This window comes from Equus caballus, chromosome 10 (assembly GCF_041296265.1).
Source record: "Equus caballus isolate H_3958 breed thoroughbred chromosome 10, TB-T2T, whole genome shotgun sequence".
NCBI classification, from domain to species: domain Eukaryota; kingdom Metazoa; phylum Chordata; class Mammalia; order Perissodactyla; family Equidae; genus Equus; species Equus caballus.
In genome coordinates this window covers 76,207,759-76,234,256 of record NC_091693.1, presented here as the reverse complement: position 1 = coordinate 76,234,256, position 26,498 = coordinate 76,207,759, and the positions used below count along the sequence as shown (strand labels likewise).

Sequence of the window (26,498 nt, the reverse complement as noted above, 5' to 3'; positions counted from 1 at the left end):
CCCCACTCCCGTTGTGACAACCAGAAATGTCTGTAGACATTGCTGAACTATCCCCTAGAGAGCAAAATCTAGTCCATTTGAGAACCAAATTAGTTTTTCCTAATCTAGCATTTCATACAGATAGAATCGTATAGGATACTTTCTTTGTGCCTGGTTTCTTTCTCTTGGCATATGGTTTTGAGATTCATGCAGTTTGTTACATGTACCATTCACCTGTTTCTTTTTACTGAGTGGGATTCCAATATTGATAAACTGCAATTTGGTTAAACATCCACATTTTTGTTCTTACTTTCTTTAAATCTTTAAAAATAGCTGCTTTAAAATATTTGCTAATGGTATCACCTCAGTCCTCTCCAAGTCTTTCTATTCATTGAATTATCTACTGGTTAGGAGTCACATTTTCCCTTTTCTCATGTTAGTGATTTTCTACATTGAGTATTGGACATTGTTAGTTTTACGTAGTTGAGTGCTGGATTTTGTTTTCTTTAAAGAATAATGGGCATTTTTTGGCTTGCAGTCAAGTTACCTGTGGATCAGTTTGATCTTTCAAGGCTTTCATTTTTGTCTTAGGGTAGGTGTAGAATTGCCTTTACTTAATGGCTAATTTCAGTCTGTTACCAAGGTGTGACTTTTCTGGCACCTCTGTAGAAGACCCAGGTAGTTAAGGAGGACTCTTCCTCTCTTTAGAACTTGGACTCGCCTGGCCCTGTGGATGCTCTGTTGCCCAGCCTTGTGGAGTTTCACTCTGTACCTGCACAGCTGCTTATTTGGCAACCAACTTGACGAAGACTTATATAGATCTCTGGGGTTCTTACTCTGCTCTTCTTCTCCAGTACTCTGATCCACAAATTTGGCCTCCTCAGTCTCTCTGCTGCTTGACGTCTGTCTCTTCAACTCAGCAAGACCTCCATGGCATCCCCCTTCCTGCACAGTGATCTTGAAAGTGCTCTCATGAAAAAAATTGCACCTGTTGTAAAGCTCACCTCATTAGTTTCCTTTTTCTCAGACATGACAGTCCTGAACTGTCTATTGGCCAATGTCTGAAAACAGTTATTTGATATATTTTCTCCAGTTTTCTAGTTGTTTACAGAAGAAGGGCAAGTCTATTCCCAGTTCTTCCATCATGACCAGAGCAAAAATCTGGTTTTTAATTTTTTTGTGTGATTATAAACATAGAATTTCATGTTTCCCAAAATTTCTATGTATCATTTATATTGTTCTACTGCTGTAATCACTAATTTAGAGTGATTGTATTCCTGTGGTTCCATTCCTCTGATTCCATTTCGCCTTGCCTCATTCTCTGGTCCAAGGGCCTTTGCTAGAGTAACGCATTGGCCTCTCTCCGGACTTCCTCACTTATTCTGCAGAAAGCTAGGAAGGAAGAAAGTTTGGTAGGTGAATTTGGTAAAAGGAATGGAAAATCTTGAATTAGCCTACTTGTAGGCTGTGCTTTCAAGTGAGCCTGTCTTTAGGTCATATTCACACCTTTTCTAACATGAGCAGTCAGGAAAGGCTTTTGGTTGTCTCTCATTGTTTGTGATTGAATAGGTTTGTTTGGTTCAGGGGACATGTTTGGAAGCCCATGTGGCAGCAGATCCAAGTAATGGTGCCTAATTTAGCTGTTTTGGTACTAACAGATATTTTGAACTCTGTTTATCTATTTCTATTTACTTCTTTTTTTTTTTTTTTTTAAAGATTTTTATTTTTTTCCTTTTTCTCCCCAAAGCCCCCCAGTACATAGTTGTCTATTCTTCGTTGTGGGTCCTTCTGGTTGTGGCATGTGGGACGCTGCCTCAGCATGGTCTGACGAGCAGTGCCATGTCCGCACCCAGGATTCGAACCAACGAAACACTGGGCCACCTGCAGCGGAGCGCGCGAACCCAACCACTCGGCCACGGGGCCAGCCCCTCTATTTACTTCTTGTTGGCCCTAAATTTAGAGGGGGAAATAAAGAAATTATTATTCCCCTCAAATACAAAAAATCACAGGTATACATGTTTTTTTCAGTTAAGGTTATATCAAATCACTAAATATTTTTAACTGTGAAGAAGGCAAATTGAAAAGCTCACACTCTCATTGCTGGCTGGGGGAAACCGTAACCACAAGTATGTAAAGGATACCAAGTTGTCTCCTAAGTGTCTTGTAGTCACTTTGTGTCCAGCTCAGCATTTCTTTATTACCTCAAATCCAATTTCTAGCTTTCTACACTGGGCCTTTCAGTCCACCAACCCATAGATTCAGATGCATACCTGCTACTTCAGCACTGTGTGCAATCATAGGGCCTTGTGCTCTTTTCCTTAGAATGAGATGATGAAAAAGTGAAGCAATAGCAAATGTGAAAGCAGAGAAAAGAGCAGAAGGAGGGGTGTGGAGCAAGAGGGAAGAGGCACAGGATAACAGGATTTTTAAATAGCAGGTAATTTATGAAAGAGCTACATGGACATCTTCTAGTTGAAGGAGATGGTAGTGGTTATAAGTGACAGGGTTACACGTGGATAGAAAAGATGGCATAGAGAAGGAAACAAAGATGAAAAACAAACAAACTGCATTTGTCTTTGTGATCATGTGCCGCTAGTGATTCTTATTAGGCTCTCGATAGTTTGCTCTTGGGAAATAAGTAGATATTCTAAATTGAAACTGTAAAAATTCCATGTTAATGCTGTTGAATGAAGTCTTTTACCTAATGTATATCAAGATCCATTTAACATTAAAAATTTGTTCTTAATAACATAATTTTCAACAAAATTATCAGCTGTGATATTTGAGTTTAGATTAAAAGTTTTGAGAATTTTTGTTAAAAAGAATCATTTTCTCCTTTGACTTAATTTAATTTTTATCTCATTATTAATTCTGATTGAGGCTGGTTGTGAAATGTTACAGGATTATTCTGGTCTTGATATTCAATGAGAATATAGTAGATTAGTACTAAATATCAGAATTACATATTCTTTCAGCGAAACAATTCTTTCTGGTTTATGTTTATTTATGTGAGTATGCATATATTTGTTGTATTTATTTGTATACTCCTGTGTTTGTATGAAAGAGTATGTCTGTAGCTTTGATATGAGAAGGCTTTTTTTGTGACCTAAATGTCAAATAGGGCAGGGACATGTTTAAATTATTATTTATATACTTAATCATACAATTGGATATGTGATAACCATGAGGACTGTGAGGATACATAGCTTCTTATTTAGTGCTAAATAAAACCAATTTAGATCATAGGAATGATATGTATATCTTGATTGCACTATATATATTATAATCTGTGTGTATAATCTGTATGTACACACACACACATACACACGTATACACACACATACGTTTGCTTTGACATGTAAGGTTCATGAAGGCAAGAAATCTGGTCTGTCTTGATTGTTATAGCCACAGACTATATTTACTGAATGTATTTTTAGAAAGATTAGATGTAAAAATAAAATCAAACTAGTTTTGGTATGGTGGAAAGATTAATTTTTAAAGCCTGTATGAATAAAGACTTGCTTTCTTTCTTATAATTTTATTCATCTTAAGAAAATAGTGAAGAGTTGGTTGAAATTCTTTCTACCTGAGGTTGACCATGAGTTTCTTCCTGGTGGGATTCATTAGTCCAAAGCAGAGCTTAGGTGGGGGTATTTTGTAGTGTTATTATTCCCAGACCACATCGTGGGCAGAAGCAACCAGGCCTTTGACCCTAAGTTTTCAAAAGTTTCTTGTTGCCTTTTGATCCCCAAAATCTCCTTCAAGAAAAGTGGTAGAAGGTGTGAGTTCATGTGACTATCGATTCCCCCCATGCTCTTCTAGAAAATAAGAGAACCTCATTACTTCTTTTACTCCTCCTTGAATTTTTACCTACGTGTGTGAGGAAATAGGATATATGTCTATATGTACACAGTCTTGTATCCTTTTTTAGTGACACCTCAATCCTCGCTCCTATTTTTCCAAATGTTTTCTAATATAAAATCTCATGGGAATCTAAAATGAAAGGTGAAAAAAATCTCGTGGGAATTAAATGTAAATTTAAAAATAAAGTTAGGTGGAAGCCACCATGTATTCTTGAAATTGCTTATAAAGAAGAAAAGTTAGATTTTAGCCACAGATACTCTTTCATCACCATTCATTTTCAGAGTAACGTTTTTTTCCAAGGAAAGAAAATAAATGACTGACTAGAGATTTTCCTATACTTAAGCTTAAGCTTTCTTTTTGCTTTTAAAGAAATGAGTAACATTGCACCTAAATGTACATTTAGTGAGTATAATATTCACATCAGTCTATGTAGTGAAATCTTAGGGTGTGCACTGTCTATTAAATATTCAGTAATGAGTCATGTTTGTATAAGAAAAAGAATATTCAAGAATTACGGTTATAAATGAATAGTCCATTTTATGAGCTTTTAGTAAAACAGTCCATTTTTATGAGCTTTTAATAAATGTGGTAGATAGCAACTGATAATATAAGATGTAATTACAGAAAAATGTTTATTTTCCTTTGAAAGCCATGTATATTCTATACTTTTTCTGGAATTTGTAACTGTTTACATACTTAACGTTAACACTTATTTTTCAGTGTACCTAGCATGTCTTATTATAATAATATAACATGCCATCTTTCTTATTAGACAGTGATCTTGGCAAACTTTTATTACATTTGAAAATGTCTGATAAGCAAACTGAGTGGATAGAAAATTGCCGAAGACAATTTTGCAAGCTGATGAAGGCCAAACCCGATCTAATCAGCGGAGGTGGTGAGTACATTTTTGAATTTCTGTGGGTTTTTTGGTATGAATATTATATTAATAGAAGCTGTGTTTCCTGAAGATTAGTACAGGCATGTCTAGAATAATACTAATTCCAGAAGTCTGTTGACTTCTGAAAAACTTGTGATTCTGGAGAACAGAAATTAAAATCTGAGAAACCGCTAAGCTTCTTTTGAACTCAGAGGTCTTGGCAAGCAGGACTGGAGCACTGATGCGCCTTTGCCTAGGTAGCAGTTTGCTTGGTTTCACTGGCTTTCACCTGAACATACCATACTGCTATATTTTGGGGAACTTTGTTGAATTTTTTCTTGACAGATATTTTGAAATTCTGCCACATCCAGCCAAATAAATTTCGTGAGTCTTAAGGAAATTTTGTTTTGAGGGAATAGCTGTGTTTTCTAAACTAGCTAACAAGCTGTTTGATGTTCAGATATTTATGTATGCATTTGTTTCCTAAAATCATCGTAATGTTAATTACATTATTGTGAATAAAGAAGGGCTAATAAAAAAGTTACAGTCTCAAAATAAGCTAGATTTCTTGAATCTATAATTTAAAAGTAATTGTCCACTTTATCAGCTGTGCTTTAGTTTTCATATTTCTATCATTTGTTATAAAATTAAAAGTGGGAAATAAAAGTAAGTTTATATTTTGTTAGTTGGAGAAATTATATTTTCAGAGAATAATGACATATCTATGACATATATATTTTATATATCTAAAATATTTGTAGTTATCTAAACAGATTTTGATATATTTGAATATAAGTATTTATATGTATATCTAAAATAAATATGCCTTAATCAAACATTCTCCAAAATTTTAGTGTAAAGTAAGCAAACTATGTTTTACCCCCAAATGTTTATAAAATGTCTATTATAAATATATATTTATCATTGGTTACATGATGGAGAATATTTAAAATAGATTTTCCATGGGTTCTGCACATACCAAAGGCACAGAACACATTGAGAAAGCAGCAGCTTGGTTTAATGTTCAGTTTAAGCACCATAAGTAAACATGTAGGTCCTGAGTTTCTCTCTAACGGGGAGAGTGATAAGACAAAAGAGAAAAATCACCTGTTCAACCATTATCCATGACTCTGAAGCAGGATAAACAAGTAGAACATTACGATTAAACTGTGTTCTGTGGGGATCTTGGGGCACTTCCCACAGGTCTCGACCTCAGTTGTTCATTACCCTGAAACCATGTCCACTGTTAGATTGTAAGCTACTTTCAAAAACAGACCTAGACCTCTGCCCAGTGGGGTCTGGTAGCTCACGCAAAACTCAGTTACTCTTCTTAGCAGTTTTATAAGATAGTCTACATTTTATGGATGAGGAAACGAAGACCTGGAAGTTTGAGGTAAGTAGCCCAGTTCACAGTGGCAGAGCCAAGACGTGAACCCTGGCGACCTGACGCGAAATCCCTGCTCTGATCCCTTTGCTGTTCTCCCTCTTTACACTTCCTCTCTAGTGCCTAATGTTTTGCACTTGAGAGGCAAACAACATTTATTAAATAAACACAGGTAAGCATAATGCTGGTTTAGATTGTGATGAAATTTCTGACATCTCCAATATCTCATAACATACTTGTTTCCTGTCTGTTAACTAAGCTGAACTAATTTTGGGGTAGATTCAATGAAGAAATACTAAACCAGTTCTCACTTTGGTGAAGCAAGCATGCTTGTTTGTGTGTATACACACATGTACAGTCTGACTCTGCAGTCTGGTTCAACCCACGTCTTAAATATAAGCAATCTATAGTTACCAAGAACCAAAGATTTAAAAAAAATTTTTTTGTAGAGGTAACATTGATTTATAACATTATATAAATTTCAGGTGTACATCATTATAGTTCTATTTCTGTGCAGATTACATCATGTTCACCACCCAATTTGTTGAGAAAGATTCACCCTGAGCTAACATCTGCTGCCAATCTTCCTCTTTTTTTTTTTGTATGTGAATTGCCACCACAGCATGGCCACTGGCAAACTGGTTCCCATGCTTGGGAACTAAACCCAGGCTGCTGAAGCGGAGCATACCAAGCTTAACCACTAGGCCACAGGGGCTGGCCTTAAGAACCAAAGATTTTTAAATTACCGTTTCTCCCTAAAATCTCTCTGTAAGGCTCTGCAATACACAATCAGTACCATGTACGTTCATTAATATTTTTTCATAATTATAAGTGAATGAAGTAGTCTTAATTTATCTGTAAGTTATGTGGTCTGAATCCAAAAGGAGGTGAACAAAAAGGAATTCAATTAACAAGAACTTAGTAAGAACCTACTTGTTGACTCCCTGTTCTGCTCCCCACTCTGGGCAGCTACTATCCTTTGTGGTAAGGGTAAAGGGTGGGGGAGGGAGAATAATCCGTCAGTAGTCTTCCCAAATTGATTTAAACCCAAGTCATCTAAACAGCTACCAGGAGAGAAAACTTCCAACTTTCTCAGACTTGGGCTCCTGGTATTTCTCAAGTTTACCTGCCAAGCTTTCGGCTTATAAGAAGAACAGGTGAAACAATGTGGATGTACAATTGTATGATATTCCTGCACTCACTTGTAAGCAGTCACTGGGAGAAGCAATAGGTTATATGACCCAGAGCTCACAGGCTCAAGTTAATCTTTTAAAACGTGTCAAATTCTTCCTTTTCATGAAGAAGTGTTTCACGGGGCCGGCCCGGCGGCGCAGCAGTTAAGTTTGCACGTTCCCCGTTGGCGGCCCAGGGTTGGCCAGTTCAGATCCCAGGCGCAGACATATGAACCACTTAGCAAGCCATGCTGCAGCAGGCATCCCACACATAAAACAGAGGAAGATGGGAACAGATGTTAGCTCCTGGCCAGTCTTCCTTAGCGAAAAGAGGAGGATTGGTGGTGGATGTTAGCTCAGGGCTAATCTTCCTCAAAAAAAAAAAAAGTGTTTCACAACATGAATTAATTTCCTTGAGTTACAGATAATGGAATTTTCAGTGACTTGACAGTGAGTGAAGTGGTTGGTAATACTGAGATAAATAGCCCCTCTAGTAATTGTGCAATTCAGCTACACTTACATTCGGTTAGAGGAATGAGGCAAGGAGATTGTTGACACAGGTTCAACTGCCATATGGAAATCAGTTTTTAGCATGGTTCCACGACTATGGCCTATCCATCAAAATATTTGGAAATGCATGGTGCTGTTCATAAGGGTTGCTGGGCAAAATGAATATATTGAAATCAGTAGAAATCCAGAACCTTCTTCAGGTAGTTCAGTGATGTCGCTTTTGCATATTAAGTATAGAAGTACTTTATCTGTAAGCCTCTAATATATTGATTTAATAACATAATTTCATATTTCAAAATCAGTACTTGCTGGAAAACAGTGTGCTTTGCAGTCTGCAATTAGTCTGGTGACTCATAAGTTTCAAATCATATTGTGTTTAGCTTCTTCACAGATGTGATGAAGAATTTTCTCAATTCACTGAAGTGTGTTTCACTGTCTGTCTGATGGCTAAGCATGATTTCAGGCATAAGATTCAAAGAATTACTTAGCAGTATGCTGTGACTTTTCCCATTAACTCAAGCACTTTACTTAAATGCATAACATTAGCAAACATATGGTTGTGCTAAAATGAGAATTAATTATAGTGAGAGAATTTGTGCCTCTGCATGTGAAGATAGAACCAGTCTGAACAATTATAAGTTTAATCTGCAATACCAAGTCCTTTCTGACCCTCGACTATTGCGTTCTCGTACTTTTTAATGGTCATCTTATTTCAGTTTGAAATCACAATATAAGTAAGAGTTCAATGAATAAAAATTTTTATTTTTATCTTAAGCCATTAAAATATTGTGAGATGTAGCTTGTCAGAGCTACAGTTGTTGGAAAGCATATGTTATTCCTGTTTTTTACATTTTTCACATGTTGAACAGTGATTTTCCTTCATGAATTATGTGCTTAAAATGGACTTGGATGTGAAAAAGGGTCCATTCAATTAATATAGTTCATAGTATCTTGAATGTAACTAGGGCATGATTTTAAAAGATGCCTAAAGCTTACTTGCCATATGTATAAGCATATCACTCTATAGAAGTATTCCTTTTTAGCAAAATACTTCTAGATTTCATATTAATTATAATCCACCTGGTTATATCCATTTCGAGGTAATGTATGCAAACGGAGTGGCATTATCAATCCAGGCCAGAAAAGAATCATTTATCCCTTCTAAGCCAGACAGAGAAAGCTTACTTTTTTTTTAATGACTCAATCTCTCCTATTCCATTGACAGAAAGGCATCTTTTTCAACTTTTTCTACAATTAGAAAACTTTAGTGTTTTCCAGCAATTTTAGGTCCACAGCAAAATTGAGTGGAAAGTATAAGGAGTTCCTGTACACCTCCTCTCCCTGTACATGCAGAACCTCCTCCACTATCAGCATCTCACGCCAGAGTGGTACCCTTGGTACAATCGATGAAGCTACCTTGACACATCATTATCATCCAAAGCTTATAGTTTACATTAGGGTTCACTCTTGGTGGTGTACATTCTATGAATTTTGACAAATGTTTAATGCTGTGCATCCACCGTTATAGTGTCGTACAGAAGAGTTTCACTGCCCTGAAAATCGTTGCTCCACCTCTTCGTCCTCCCTCCCCACAGCCCCTGGCAAGCCTACTTTTGATCTGGTTGCCTTGAACAGATACCATCAGTTGGAAAGTATATAAAACACATACTATGTCCTGAATTTGAAAGGAACATGAGCTATGTGTTGATCCTGACCTTGGAGTTCACGTAATTTTTTTTTCTGTATGTGTGAATAATGATGATAAGATATTATAGCCTAATTAGTGATAATTTTCTTTCTGTATTAAAATCATTTAGCAAATTCTGAAGTAGTCCTTAGAGGATCTAAAGATAACAGATGATTCTTTTCCAGTTTTACGCTGAATAGGTTCTCAGTGTAGCTATTAAAATTTAATTTACATCAGAAACATTGTTATGAATATTAAAATATTATGTGTTTTGATTTGGACCCCTTAAGAGCATAACTGTGAAGAAGTTCAGATGACTTTTATCTGCTAGTTTGTAATTTAAAGATGTGTTATCATGTATTATTCTTGACCTTTAATATCCTAATTATTCTCTTGTTTATTACAGCTTTAGTAGAGTTACTTGAAAAATTTGTGCTTCATCTCTCTGAAAGTCCATCTGAATGCTACTTCCCCTCGGTGGAATATACAGGTACATTTTAAACATTTTGAATCTTGAAAAGTGCTCAGTGTGCAAATGGATAATATTTCATAGAGATGTGTAATTAGGTTACAAATATGCACCATGTTTCTCATTCTAAAACTTTCTCACTTGGTGCCATGTGCATTCCAGATATCTTTCAGTCTCTTCTGTGCAAATGTCTGGGTTTCATTATAACTTTCTAACTCCTGTTTGAGCTCCTTTTTCCTATCTACCCATTAAAAGTTGTTTTTCCTTAAGACAATGTCTTTCACTCTTCTGATTTTATCCACTATCCCCTAATGATCTCATCTGCTCGTATATTTTACCTACCTCATATATTGGTGACTTCTAAATTCACATCGTCTACTCAAAGATCTACTGTAAGCTTCGTTCTCATATTTCTGGCTGCTTAATAGGTAAACCTCACCTGGAGGTGCTACGGAAACCCTCAAACTCGAAATGCCCTACAGGAACCTCACCTCATCATATCTTATTGATATACATCCTCCTCCTATATTGTTTGTTTTGGTGAGCAGTACAATCATCTACTGTCTGTCTAAGCTAGAAACTGAGGAATGATCAACATTGAGTCCACATTTCCCTTCCGATCACTAAACCATGTTAAATTTATCTACTTATATCAATCTCTGCTCTTCTTTCTGTTGGGTCCAGGCCACTATTACTTCTTGTCTAGGGTATTGCAGCAGCCTCTTTTCCTGGTGTCTTTAATTAGAGTCTGATTTCTCTTTAAAAGCGTCCTTCGTGCTGCTGCTAGAGCACAAATCTGACCCACTCATTCCTCTACCCATTAGTTCACCATTGGCCATGCATAGAAGCCTAAGCTTTTTACTGTGATACCCAAGATCTTACATTATTCTTCCTCTTTCTTCCTCTCTAGCATCACCTCTTTCTTTCCATGCCTCATGTTTATTTTTCAGGAACACTAACTATTAGCAGCACTGCCAACTCCGCCCACCCCATACATATTCATTTATGTAACAAATGGATATTGGCTTCTACTACGTAATAGAACTTTTCTAAGCATTCGGACACAGCAGTGAACAAAAGGCCAAAATTCTTGCCTTCATAACGTTTACCTTCTGGTAGGAACACAGACAAGAAACAAATAAGTAAAAGATTCAGTATGTCAAATGGTATGGTGGTAAATGAGACATGCAAGGCAGGGAAGGGGTCTCGGGAGTGCTAGTTGGGAACGAGTGTTATAATATTAAATAATGTTCAGACTAGCAGAAGTGGGATATATAGATATTTTCAGGGAAAGAGAATTTCAGCAAGTGACCAGGAAGGACACTAGTATGGCTGAAATGGAGTAAGGGGGAAGAATTGTTGGTGTTGAAGTCAGAGAGGAGAGGATGATATAGAGTTTTGAAAGTCGTTGAAGGGTCTTGAACATAGGAGTGATGTGCTCTGGTTTACATTTTTAAAATCACTATGGCTGTTGTATTGAGAAAAGATTGAAGAAGGACAAAGGGCTACAGCAGGGAGATGAGTTGGAAGACTAATGAAGAGATCCAGATGAACAATGCTAATGGCTTGGACGGGGATGTCAGTGGAGATGGTGAGGAGTAGGTGGATTCTGGATTTATTTTGAAGATAGGGCCAACAGAATTGGCTAAAGATTGAATATGGGGTGTAAGACAAAGGGAGGAATCAAAGAAGACTCTTAAGTTATTGATCTGAGCCACTGGGAGGATGGGGATTATCGTACACTGAGATGGAGAAGAATGGGAGAGGAATAGATTTGAAAAAGGAGATTAGGAGCTTGGTTTTATGTTAATATTGAATACTTATTATACATTTAAGTAGACATGCTTCTTACATACTGGATATTTGAATCTGGAATTTAGGGGAAAGGTGTAGGCTGGAAATATAAATTGCTAACTCATCAGCTTGGTATGTAAAGTCAATACTCATCTCTGTCATGTCTTTCTCCTATTCTGACTTAATGTGTAATTCTTCACGTTACAGTAAACTCCTCTAGGGTAGTTTCTGTGTCTTACCTATTGTATCCTCTGCACCTAGAATAACAGTGTCAATAAATATTCGACAAATAAAAGAAAGAATAGATGAAAGAATGAAGGAAGAGGGCTTTATGTACTGTGTTAATCAGTTTCTCTTCATTTTAATAGGCGTTAGAGGAAACCAGTTAAGATTTCTGAGCAGAAGCTTCACTCCATTTATCTGTCTTAGGAAGATTATTTTAGTACCTGTGTAAAGGATCAAGTAAGAACTGCTCAAGGAGAACTGAAATTTGTCAGAAGTGAGTCTCCTGTACTCTGGGGTCGGTGAATGAAGAGATGGTGAAGACAGCAGGGAGGTGGCACAGGCTCATGATAACAGATTATCGTGATAATAGAGCCCCTCTTCCTCATAAGGATGATGTAACTTCTCTGTTTGTGGAAGAAACCATCATCCAAATATGTTATCAAGTTAGACACCACATGTCGTACCTCCATAAAAGGAAAAATTTTAAAAAAGTGCTTCTGGTCTGCCAGCCTATCTTTCTAGCCCCATTACCCACCAGTGCGTAAACACATCCTGTGTGTTCACCTCACTAGCTCCTCGCTCCTGCTTTTCCTTCTGGATAAAATTTTCCCTCCCTGTGACACCCATAGGATAATGTCCAACTCAACTGTAAAGTTGCAGCTGGAATGTCACCTACCCTCTTACTCCTGAGCAGAATTTCCTCCTCTGTGCTCCTATTCATTCACTTTAAACTAACATTTTGATATTTATTATATTGTATATGGCTAGTTTAAATTATTCCATTAGATCTCAAACTCCTTTGTATCTTTAATATAGCATTTGATATATTTTTATTGAATTAAATATACTGTTATGGAAGCATCTATATTCATGTAAATACATTTGTACAATTCTAAATATACTGGCATTTACAAATATACATATGAACATATACCTAATTACACGTAGTGCCATCTAATGCAGATTTGGAAAAGGGATGAAAGGGAACATAAGAAAATGAAACAAATGAGAGGAAAATACAAGGTAGCATTTAACAGGAATTTGGGTAAAGGGCGTTGATACCTATTGAGCATTTGTGAGTTAGTGTCTGAGGCACTCAATGTGCATTATGTCATTCAACCTTACAGCTGCTCTCTGAAGTGGGTATAATTATCACATTTAAAATTAGGAAACTGAAATACGGAGGAAAGAAAACAGAAATTGTGAAGAGAATTTTGAAGAAAAGCGTTTGTGAAGGAAATTACAACTTTATGAATGAACCTAAAAATATATGTGAAAAACATGCACGGATTAATTATCAAATCTGTGAGTAAGAGAGAAAATAAGTAAGAAGTGGTCATCGTGGAGATTAGCATGGCCAGAGTGGCTTTCTCTCCAGTCTTCAGTATAATCTCCAGTATCTAAGCTTTCCTTGGCATGTTGTTCTATTGGTTCAAATTTTCTGTCGATAATCTAAAATAAACACTATATTCTATATTATCTAAATGTTCAGCAAGACTGCTCAGTGTGCACACATTTTACCGTCCTCTGTTATATTTCTAAATTACGCTGAGGGAGATCTCATGTTAGCTTTGTTGAATATATCATCCAGGCAGATAAACTCTGAATGTGAATTTGAATTCTTTAAAGACTCCAGCTGAACAACTATCCACTGGAGTTTTGGGATACAGCCAAAAATAAAGTGGCTTCCTGTTGATTGACTGCTTACTATTTATTATTATGATATGGTAAGCTTGTTGCTAGTATTGTTTTCTTTCCATAGCTTTAGATATCCCCATCCTTTATCATTTATTTTTTCGCTGGTGGAACAATGGTTTGCTATTATAAAATTTTACTCTATTTACTTTAAATAAAGAAACACCATGTTTTGATATAAAAGATGTTTCAAAGCAAACAGTGAATAGATATATTCAATGTTTTTCTGTGTTTCCTGGAATGAGAAATTGATTGTCTTTTTAAAAATGACAGCTCGCTAAACCCTAAGGTAGCTGAAATTAGAAGAACACAATCATCCATCTGTTGTTAGCTCCCTCAGGATTTCAGTCCATTATAAAATTTGCAAATCTGGAAAAATCAAATTAGTTTGGCTGTTTATCCCCTTAAAGAAAGGAGGAATGAACAAAGTTCTGCACATTTGCAGTTTGTAAATCCATACAGATATCTTTCCAAATCTTAACAGACATTAATTCTTTGTCCGCTCAATTCCCTGGAACGTGTTGGGGATTTTTTCCTACTGGAATTGCTTCTTTGAAATGATAAATTAAGTAGTACTTTCAAGTTATCAGATATTTTAATTTTATTCCTTTTCTCTTTATGTTGTTCACTAAACAGTTAGAAAAAATATCATAAAATCTTGTATTGTTTCACCTTTTGACTATTAAAATATTTTTACACCTGTTATATACAGTTAAACATCTTTTATACTTTCTTTGACTATTCAGCAAATATACTCTTTTCCATCTTATATTTATGGAGCATGTTTGTGAGTATGCTTGATAATTGCAAGGAGGTATATAATATGAATGACCCTGTCCTCCAGGAGGGGAAATAAGGCATACGCCTAAAATGATGACTGAGGTAAATTGCAGCATATAGTAAGATAGAAAATAAGGACATGAAGGAAAACTGACATTTTTCAGCTGGCTACTTCGTTTCAGGCAATGTGCTTGGGGCTTTATGCTATTTGAATTGGGTTATTGTCAAAGGAGGGGTTTTGTTGTAAGTGCCACAGGTATTCAGTGGAAAGAGTGATCCATGTTGACAGGTGCCATGTTGGAAGATAAGAGGAGGAAACCATGGTAGACCAGAAGGAGTGGCAGTAGCACTGCCTCCTGGGCTGTTACAACTGAAAGAAAGAGGAGAGGGCGTAATCACATAATCAAAGGCATGAAGAGAGAAATGCTTTTTCCAAAATAAGGCTGACTGTACCAATTAGGAGACTGAGACTCTCATAGTAGCTGGGTCACAAGGAATTGAATTTTATGTCAGGAAGAATTAAATAAAATGGGTAGATACAATCACATGTCGAAAAGAAGGAACAGAACCTGCAGACTGGCTTTGGGGAAGGAAGGAAGGAGGTGGGAGGAAGTGTACTGACCAGTTGATCTCTTTGGGTGGTGACAATTCTCTGACTTGGAAGCAGATCCAGCGGGGCTTCAGGAGAGTCAGTGAACAGCCAATCAGTAACTGCTTCTCCCACCACGGATTTGTGCTCCAGTGGAGAAATTCTTTACTCTTCTGAAAATTTATTTTTTTCTACATCATTAGCCAAGTGTCATGCAGAATAGATTTAATTTTTCTACCGCTGCTTTGTGCTAGCTTTGCAAACCAAAGAGAGAACAGAATGCATTACCAGAGTGAGTGGTTTCAGTAATAAGTAAGTTTTTTCAACTCATTTCGTTCTAAGACTATTATATTTATAATTAAAATGATTGGTTATTTCAAATAGTTAATTTCATATTAATGCTGGGATTGCATTAGGCGTTGTTAAGTAAGTAGGTTAAGTATGATGCTACAGGTGTCCTTTGGTTGACAACTGTCCTTTGGATGTCAACCAAAATAAGTTTCAACAACTTATTTCATTATGTTTTTCCTAGTAACTCCAGGGAGTGGGAGTTATATCATCTATTTGTCATTTGATTTCAGTATACAGAAAATATTTTTAAGTCCATATCTATTTCTATCTCCACTTTGCTTTGTTTGATATGTAAAGCACAGTTTTTGGTTGTTCATTGGATGTGTGTTCATTCATTTATTCATTCATCTACTCATTCATTCACTCAGTGTTTATTAAGCACCTATTGTGTGTCTTGCACACTGTTGTACCCACTTCAGTGAGTTACTGGTTACCAGTGATCCATCAGAGTCCCCTGAAGACATCCATTTTTATCATTGAATATTACGTAGTCTGACTATTTTGCCCCATCAATTTTGTTTAATTTCTGAAGATTTTAATTCCTGCTTCATAAATTATGTTTAGTTTGGGTTGTGTGTAACAAAAGATTATGTCACTGAACTTTTGTAGTCCAAGATCCATTTCTACTTGTCAGGTTGTCATATTCTATATCAAACACAAGTTTAAAACAGAAGCATCTCCTTTGGTATATATCCGTAAATCATTTTCTGACATCTATCCCTAAATCATTTTCTGACATCTTCATTCCTCCTTTTTATATCTTATACTTTTTTTTTCCAATGGGATTTTATTTACCCTAAAGTTATCTATGTCTATTTCATATTAGTAGTTTTCTGTGTGTGTGTGTGTGTGAGGAAGATTAGCCCTGAGCTAACATCTGTCACCAATCTTCCTGTTTTGTGTGGGATACCACCACAGTGTGGCTTGACAAGTGGTGCTAGGTCTGCGCCTGGGATCCAAACCTGAGAACCCTGGACCACCCGAAGCAAAACACTGTGAGCTTAATCACTACACCACCAGCTGGCCCCTAGTGATTTTTTTTTTGAGTGGATATTTGTTTTTGGTATGCTTAATATCTCCATATATCCTCATTTAAAAGCCTTTATGAAGATTTAACTAGTACATTCTTTAAAGTGAAATTTGTGTAGTAGAGTATCATTGTCCAATTTAACTATATATAAACTTTTATTCCTTTAAGTTTGATCTCAACTTCAGTGCACAAGAAATAAGGTGGAAAGTTCTTTAAAAATACAAATGACTGGACATTCACCCTCAGCAATCTGATTCACTTGTCTGGAGTAGAGTCTGTTTATCTTTACTTTTAAACAGCTCCTCAGAGGATTTTGATGTACATCCATAATTGGGAACCATTGTTTGTTGAAATCTGCAGAGTTAAGTTTTACTCTGAAGATACAGAATTATAAGCTTTTAGAGAGGGAATAAATCTGCAAAATTATTTGTACAACTCCAGAAAAGTTAAAGCACTCTTCTCAGGCCTGATAGCCAGACCACTCTGGAAGGACTCTTTCCTTCCACATGGAATAACTAAGAACCTAGACCTCATATGGCATTCAGTATCATAGTCCCTTTGGGCAACTTCTCTCACCTTGATCCTTAACTTTTATTCCATCCTTCATGATATGAAGGTCAGCATCTTCTGGTAGAAGCCACCCTGATCTGTAGAACACATGACATCGGGAATACCCATTCTTAGCACCCTTAGCCCACTGCACACTCCTCCTCTACTGTTAAGATATCTATGTATATTATACTTTCCAGGAGGGAAACGTAGTATTACTACAAGCATACAGATCTATATATTAATGAAGATAAATATTTCTCATGTTTAATAACGCAATTTGATATGTACTAGAATTTTAAGTATTATCATCTAATCTAACTTAAAATTGTTCTGGCAAGGGCTGACCCCATGGCTGAGTAGTTAAGTTCACGTGCTCCACTTTGGCGGCCCAGGGTTTGCCAGTTTGGCTCCTGGGTGGGGACCTACACACCACTCATCAGGCCATGCTGTGGTGGCATCCTACATGGAAGAACTAGAATGACCTACAACTAGGATATACAACTATGTGCTGGGGCTTTGGGGAGAAAAAAAAGAAAAAAGAGGAAGATTGGTGACAGGTGTTAGCTCAGGGCCAATCTTCCTCACCAAAAAGTATACCTTAAAAAAAAGTTATTCTGGCAATAGTTTATAAAAATCAATCTTGTCATTATGTCATATTATGATGGTTGATAGGAGGTAGGTCTATTCCATGGCTATAGGAATATATACAGTCAGAATGTTTGTATTATTGAAACTATTTAAATTCTGCAAAATCAGCCAATGTCACCAACACTATAGCACTAACGTTTTAGACGTTATTTAAACTTTGGAAACTAAAATATATTAATCATAAAATATAGGGTCACCAGGGACAAATTCAGGTTCTGAAACAAAAAGAATTTCCTGGTCACTACCCACGTGAATGTAACCTGACCGTGTTGTAGTGGACATTGGTAAAGTTGTGCTTAAATCATGGTTGAATTAAAAAAATGCTGTTAGGACTAAGAACTTGAAATTATGAATGATGATTAATAGTTTAAAAAATTGACCATAATTTTGTGAGCGTGAGAATAATTTATGTTATATGTGTTTTTGGTAACAAGTGATGGAAACACAAATCAAACTTTTTTTCTTTTGTCTAAGCAGAAAGAGGCAGAATCATTGGCTCATGCAAATGGGGTAAAGCTGTTCTCAGCAATCCATCTCCTTTCTCTGTCTCTCCCTCTCCTTGCATGTTGGATTTATTCCTCCCTACTGGAGACGTAGGGCACCTCATAGCCCCGTGATTAATAGGGGGCAAAAAATTCCATCTTCACTCCAGTTTGAAAGATCTGGAGAAGACATTGAATAGTCTCCCTTGCTTAACCTTTGTTGCTAGAAGTGTGAAACTGGTTTCCTTCTCCCCTAAGGATGGAAGGTACATCTATTAACACAGTAAAAGTTATAAATAGCAAGGAATTCTAAGCTATATAAACTATAGCTTAACCGCTGTCATTATAGGCAAAATGTAACAATATAGCTAAGATTGTGTTCTCATCTAAATAAGTAAAACTCGTGTAGCTTATCAAGAAATTAACTGAGTACTCATGTATTTTTGTTTCTTTAAGAAAATTACCACTCTAGTTAGGTGACCAACCAGTCTGATTTGCCTGGCACTGTGAGGAGCTCTTGCGGCATGAGAGTTTCAATACTAAAACCGTGAAAGTCCTAGGCAAGCTAAAGTGGGTTACCTTGACTCTAAGTGCGCTAAAAGATGAATTATTGCTTGTCCAAAGGGTAGATGGTTGATCACAGTGATGTTTAATTTGTTATTCCCTATCTCTGCAGATCTCAAGTCTACCCATATTTTAAGGTTCAGTTTAAGTGCCACTTCTTCCTAATCTCTCCTTTTTCTGAATTCACATAACACTTTATCTGTACCATTCTTTTTCCACTTAGCGCTTTAAAACATCTTTATCAGAGTTATCTATATACGAATTTTATCTCTGATACTACATGGAAAGTTCTTTTAGGGCATGATGTATGACTTATCTTTTATCCCCCATAGCTTCTAGCATGGTGTTCCACACTTACTTTATCAGAAAGGATTTATTAAATGGAATGAATGAGTCCATGAGTTAAGTAGATTATATTGATAGTATGAGATGCACCACTGTGTAATGGGAGGAAAAAAGAACTACTAAGATGGAATTCAGAAAACATAACTTTTGGTCCTCTCTACCACTAGATAACTATGTGATTTTGCCTACTTTGCCTAATTGTGTGTGTGTGTGTGTGTGTAGGCACACTACAATTTCTTCAGCAAAAATTGAAAGATTCAACTAGACCCTCAGTGCTATCTAGTGATCTTTTGACTGTTCACTGTTAGGTGGGTCATCCACTTTTCTCAGGGACTAATCCAAACTTGCACCCTCTCCTCTAGTCCACTGTACTGGACGACCCCTTCTTCACTTTGCTAGATGATCACAATTCCTACTTCACAAGGAAAATCCGTCTGTAGGAAGAAACTTGTTCACTCCACCCTCATACATTGTTATACATTATAAGGAGAATACTGTTCATTCCTTCCTGACACTCATGTTTAAATCTGTAAGAAGTAAACAGCCATACTTATATGTATTTGTAATTCAAAGTCTTATATATGCATTGCTTCATGAAAGTACAATATTCTAGACCATTTTGGGGTTAACAGCTTTTGTGTTCTGAGAACAAAGTAAAAATAGATTGCTTTAAAACTATAATTACTTGTTGTGTATTTAATATGCTTTTAAATGCTTTTTATAGGAATAAACATTATTTATAAAAAGTTTCCTGTTAATTTCTTTGAAACTATAACTGACAGCTCTTAAATGAACAAATTCATCAGTTTTCAAAATTCACATTAAAATATGTAAAATATTGCTTTCATCAATTTTCAATTAAAATGTGATTCTTATGCAGAATTTTATACATTTTTATAACCCAGTTTCCTATTGTTTTTAGCCACTGATGCAAATGTGAAGAACGAAAGTCTTTCATCTATGCAGCAGCTTGGTGTTAAAATGACTGTCAGGTATATCATAGGGAAATATCTCCCTTGTGCATTTCTAAATTTGTTTTATCTGCTTGATATGTGCTTAGTAGTATTTAGTTTAACAACCAACTATTTTGTACATTTTAAATGCAGAGTTTATCATTCAGAAAATAATAACTTTGTTTCAGGGATATTGGCACTTGATTAAATTACCTCTGTGCATAAATCAGTTACGGTTCATTATTATTTCAGAGGCTAATTACAGTGTATTTGAGCCTCTATGACTATCAGGTTTTTTCCAAAAATAACATTGAAAAAATCAGCACATTGGTAGCACAATCATACCATTTTATACAATATGATTAGTTTTAATTGTCAAGCTATGGGGATGAGTTCAAAAGTACCTTAAGAACAGATGTAGAAGTTAAAATGGATAAAGCAATTATGGTAGTTTGAATTTTTAGTACTCAAATTGTAAGTTTCAAAGGAAATGGGCAAGGTAAACAGCAGACTGAGAGTTAAGGACTAAGTCCTTGGACCCCCGCCGCCCCTTCTTGCTCATTAAATGAGAATCTTGACAGTCTTGTTCTGAAGGGTCATCTTCCGAATCAAGTGTAAAAAAGATAATGTGAAAACTGTTTAAAAAAAACGACTTTTTGTAAATTCATAGCATTATAATGAAAAGTGTGATAGTAATTCTGGCTCGCCCACCTATATTACACAGAGCGTCTAACTCATTGATTATGCTTTGTGACCCTATACGTGCTTTTTCTTTTGTAGTGTCCTATTTCTATTCTGAAATGGAATTTATAGATAATATAAGAGGCTAGTCACATATTTTTCTAATTCAATGTAGTATCTTATTGGTAAGAAATAAATGGGAAGTGATTTATAATGAAATGTTTGTATACAATTACAGTGTAAGACATAGCTGGCACCAATATAGAATCATTATGACTGTGGCAGCTACCAATAGAGACTGATTTTATTAAGGTACTTCACGTACTGCAAGAGTGCTGCCACTGGCAAAGTGACTTTCCAAAATGGTGAACAAGTCTAGTAAGGCTTCACAAGGGAAACAATAGAAAAAATAAACAAATGGGACTACATCAAAATAAAAAGCTTCTGCACAGGAAAGGAGACCATCAACAAAACAAAAACACAACCTAACAGTTGGGAGAAGATATTTGCAAACCATGGATCTGGTAAGGGGTTAATATCCAAAATATATGAAGAATTCATACATCTCAACAACAAAAAAAACTAACAACCCAATTAAAAAATGGGCAAAAGATCTGTACAGAGATTTCTCCAAATAAGATGTATGCATGGCCAACAGGCACATGAAAATATGTTCCACATCGTTAACTATCAGGGAAATACAAATCAAAACTACAATGAGACAGCACCTCACTCCAGTCAGAATGGCTGTAATTAACAAAACAGGAAACAACAAGTGTTGAAGAGGATGTGGAGACAAGGGAACTCTCATACACTGCTGGTGTGAGTGCAAACTGGTGCAGCCACTATGGAAACCGTATGGAGTTTCCTCAAAAAGTTAAGAATAGAACTGCCATATGATCTGGCTGTTCCACTGCTGGATATTTATCCAAAGAACATGAGAGCACGATTGCATAAAGATACATTCACCCCTATGTTCATCACAGCATTATTCACAATAGCCAAGGCTTGGAAGCAACCTAGCTGCCCATCAAAGGATGAATGGATAAAGAAGATGTGGTACATTTACACAATGGAATCATTACTCAGCCATAAGAAATGATATCTGGGGCCGGCCCGGTGGCACAGCGGTTAAGTGCGCACGTTCCGCTTCTTGGCAGCCGGGGGTTCGCCTGTTCATATCCTGGGTGCGGACATGGCACCGTTTGGCACGCCATGCTGTGGTAGGCGTCCTACATATGAAGTAGAATAAGATGGGCACAGATGTTAGCTCAGGGCCAGGCTTCCTCAGCAAAAAGAGGAGGACTGGCAGTAGTTAGATCAGGGTTAATCTTCCTCAAAAAAAAAAAAATAAAGAAATGATGACATCCAACAATTTGTCCACATGGATGGTCATTGAGAGTATTATGCTAGGCTAAATAATTCAGAGGGAGAAGGTCAAATACCATATTATCTCACTCATAAGTGGAAGATAAAACCAATAAACAAACACATAGAGACAGAGATTGGATGGGTGGTTACTAGAGGGGAAGTGGGGAGGGAGGAGGGTGAAAGGTGTGATTGGGCACGTGTATTTGGTGATGGATTATAGTTAGTCTTTGGGTGGTGAACAGGATGTAATCTACACAGAAATTGAAATATAATGATGTACACGTGAAATTTATGTAGTGTTATAAAGCAATGTTACCACAATAAAAAAAAAGTAGTAAGTCTTCAAATGAAACAAAAGTGCTATGTTTCCTTGATTTACACATCGTTGCATTAAGTGTATAATAAAAATATAGGAGGAACATTTTATGAGATTTTATATAAAACAGAATTAGTTTCAGATAATTAGAAATAGCTTTTTCATCTATTCAAATATCAGGCAGGACGTTGCAAGTTGTTATTGTGTGGGACTGTCCCATGTCTACTTTCCTGACCCTCAGTCATTTACCTAAGTGCCAGTAGTGCCCTCAGTTCCTATGACAATCTAAAATGGCCCCGGAAATTTCCAAGGTGGCCCCTGGGGGAAGTGCCTCTCCTGTTGAGAACCACTGCACTAGACGAACTGTACAGTCGCGTCTAGACTTAGCATTCTGTCAGTCTAACCTGCCAACATTCTGTGTTTTAGGTTAGGTTGAGGAAATATGCGTATATCTACTGCTTGTCTGTGGTAGTTACATTTGGTTCTCTCATTACTGTTTCATTTTCCTTTAAAGTAATCAGTATTTACCAGATGAATACTGCTAATCCAAATGTGTCCTCATTACCAGGAATATATGTTGAGTGTTAATCTTTCCTCAGTGCTCTGAGTTGCATAGTTAGGCTAAAAGTAGAAATTTGGAAACTCAGCACCTTGGGATCTCAAAGAGGACTGCTCTTTGATGGATTTCGAAAACTGAGTTTGCAAACAGGGCCTGACGTTTTCCATTTTGTACATTTCGTGGGGTTTTAATGTAGGTATGGCAAGTTCCTTAACCTGTTAAAAGACAGTGCAGAGAATGATCTCACCTTGGTGTTAAAGCACTGTGAGAGATTCCTGAAACAGCAGCAGGCGCCCGTAAGGTCTTCTCTTCATATCCTTTTTGAGTGGATTCATGGTAGTGGAGCTTTCTTCATGTATCTTTAATAATTCTTTGATGGGGTACTTTAACGCATTTGTAGTAAAATAATATTTTAACCTATATTAGTGATTTATTTGTTATATCTTTATGGTATTTTATTCTGTATTTTAAAAATGCCTTTTATTAAACTGAATAGTAGTTCAGTCTGATTCACTGAATCTTAAACTGAATAAAGTTATTACAATATATTTTCAGACATTGAAAGTTTTAAAAATAGGTTTGTGAATCTAGAATAAGAATATTCTAGATTTAATGACTCTAGAATAAGAATAAAATATCTATTTTATTTGAATTTGTTATTTTTCAGAAACAGGGTTTAACTTGTAGACAAAAATGTCTACAAACCATTTGCATTACTGAATTCTAAGAATGTGTGGACTTTTCTACTTGTTTATGCTAGTAATTTAGCGGATAACCTGAACTAGAGAAAGGATGGTACTGTTGTGTTAATGACTTGAACAGATGTGTTTCCACAAGGCAGATAGTTTTTCCTCCAGTTCGTAATGCCTTTGGCCTTCACTGGACATGGAAGCAAATAGTACATTAAAATAGTTACTGTGTAGGTAAGTTTTTTATTAGTAAAGTTTACATCAGCTTGTAAATCGGTTGAAGACAAAACGGGAAGTATCATTAATATCTCTTTCCTGATAGAGATCCTGGGAATGAATATTTGTGGAGTTCTTATATTTCATCTTGTGAGACAAAATATTGTAAAAGTTCCTTAACTGTGGTTTTCAGGCTGCCTGCAGGGGACTTACGCTGGCCATGACTGGTTTGTGTCTTCTTTGTTCATGATAATGTTGGGAAACAAGGAGAAAACATTCCGATTTCTTCAGCAGTTCTCCAGGCTTCTGACCTCTGCTTTCCTTTGGTTGCCAAGACTACATATTTCTGTAAGACATTTTAGTCTGTTTTTAAAGGAATGTTTTAAATGTTAAGGCACATCCTAGTTAAATTCATTGGCATCTTATTATTTTGTTTGTAGGGACTCTGTAATCATTTATGTTCATTTTCTAACCTGAATGCTTTTTGACTAATTCTCTTTGAAGATATAGATTAGACATTTTCTCAAATGCTTGGTGTCCTACCTAATAATGGTAACTGAATGAAAGATTAATAAAATTTATATTTTAAACTTGTCATTTAGTAAACTATAAAATTATCTATGTAAAAAGAGAACTATAGAATGGATATTTTTAATTGTTGCTTTGTTAGAAGCTCTGGTTAAATTACAGTTAAGAAAATAACTTATTAAGCTGAATTGTAACCATATTCTATAGAGGAAAAAAACACTCATTTCATAAATATTTTGGAAATCTATGATTTTTTCTTTGGAAGATTGGCACCTAAACTAACAACTGTTGCCAATCATTTTTTTTTTTCCCTGCTTTTATCTCCCCAAATCTTCCTGGATCATAGTTGTACATCTTAGTTGCAGGTCCTTCTGGTTGTGGCATATGGGACACTGCCTCAATGTTGACTGACGAGCGGTGCTATGTCCGCGCCCAGGATTCGAATAGGTGAAACCCTGGGCAGCTGAAGCGGAGTGCACGAACTTAACCACTCGGCCCGGGGCCGGCCCCTATGATAAGCTTTGATTAAGGTTTTATAGCATATTTTAAAAGATTTTACTTGTCGCATGAGATCTCAGAGTTCAGTTTAGAGGTAATTGTATCCCTCAATATATTGATGTTTCTTTATTTTGTTTTACTTATTTATTTACTGCCATTTGAGATGTCTAGCTTGGGGAAACTAGGGCCGGCTTGGTGGCGCAGTGGTTAACTTCGCATGTTCTGCCTCAGCAGCCCAGGGTTCATGGATTCAGATCCCAGGTACGGTAGTACGCACTGCTTGTCAAGCCATGCTGTGGCAGGCATCCCACATATAAAGTAGAGGAAGATGGCACAGATGTTAGCTCAGGGCCAGTCTTCCTCAGCAAAAAGAGGAGAATTGGCTGCAGATGTTAGCTCAGGGCTAATCTTCCTCAAAAAAAAAAAAATTAGATTCTCTGCATTCTTAAAAATGTTGTAAGCACATTGCATCAAAAAATTTTAAACATTGGCCTCAGATAATCAATACAGGAAATAATGAAACGTTAAATTGAAGTTCTCAAAATTTTGTAAACTATGACTACTCAAGGGAGAGAAAATTAATTTGAAAAATGTATCCTCTGAAGCCTTTTAGACCAGAAGAACCCTTTAATATATTGATTTAATTGTTTCCCATTATTGTTCTTAAGAAAAAAATCTTTCTAAATGATAAAACAATCATTCTTTATGGAATTTTATCAAGAATCAGAGTTTGGCTAATTGTTAACATCAAAGCTGTTACCAAAAAGATAGTTTAAGAAAGATCAAAAAAGCAGTTCTTTCGATGTAGAAATACCGAATCTCAAATAATAATTATAGTGAAAGTAACAACCATATATATGCCTTGTCTGTTAATAAAAACATATGAAAAAGGAGAACAAATTAAATTGAAATAAAAACTGAAGTATTTTACATTCACATACAAACAAACTCCATTAATGATAAATCAGGCCGAAGTAATACTCAAATGTACTGGAATAGTTCAACAGGAAGGTCATGGGATATGTATTTTTTATATATATACGTGTGTGTATATATACACAGATACACATGTATGTACACACGTATATACACATATACATATACATGTATATATACACACACACGTATATATATACGCACACAAATACACACAGACTCCTCTCTTACTCATAAAATAATTATGACTTAATACAGAGAGGCTAGAGTTAAAAACTCTGAGAGCACTTGAATGTAGGTTTGGATTTGTGCTTCTCCCCATCAGTATGTCACTTGAATGTACGTTTGGATTTGCGCTTCTCCCCATCAGGTCACGGCAAACTTGTTACGCCGCTTGCCAGGCATCAGCAATAGGAAGTCACGTGCCCAGTCACTTGCAGGAAAGAGGACTAGTGTCAAAACCCCTTCCTTTTCTTACTGTTACTTTAAATCTTATTCATATTTGAAGATTCCATTTTCCCATGTGTTTTCTTTTTTCCTAAGAGGAGAAAGACTTATGTATGTAGAGTTATGGAATCAGAGTTATATAAAATATCTCCAGAGTTTTCTCTCCACCCTTCTGCATGGTGCACCTGCTGCACGATTCGTTGCAGCATCAGCCGTAAAGCATGGCCGTGATCTGCCCGCGGGTCCTTAGAGTGGAGGACTGCATGGGACTGGATTGGATCAGTTTGGATTGGTTTGGAGAGTT

General features: G+C 36.3%; 1 protein-coding gene across 10 annotated transcripts in view; it reads left to right on the top strand.

Annotated features, from left to right (window-relative positions):
* Positions 1–26,498, top strand: part of TBC1D32 (TBC1 domain family member 32) — a 187,842-nt gene that overhangs the window by 135,758 nt on the left and 25,586 nt on the right. For 6 of the 10 annotated variants that reach the window (XM_070223689.1, XM_070223691.1, XM_023650995.2 and 3 more), the window contains 5 exons: positions 4,616–4,741; positions 9,883–9,966; positions 19,923–19,992; positions 23,077–23,192; positions 23,979–24,133. In XM_070223689.1, the coding sequence (XP_070079790.1) occupies positions 4,616–4,741; positions 9,883–9,966; positions 19,923–19,992; positions 23,077–23,192; positions 23,979–24,133 (551 nt within the window). Of the gene's footprint in view, positions 1–4,615; positions 4,742–9,882; positions 9,967–12,107; positions 12,317–19,922; positions 19,993–23,076; positions 23,236–23,978; positions 24,134–26,498 lie in introns of those variants that run through there. The other 4 variants (XR_011422150.1, XR_011422151.1, XR_011422149.1 and 1 more) reach the window with 3 other exon arrangements.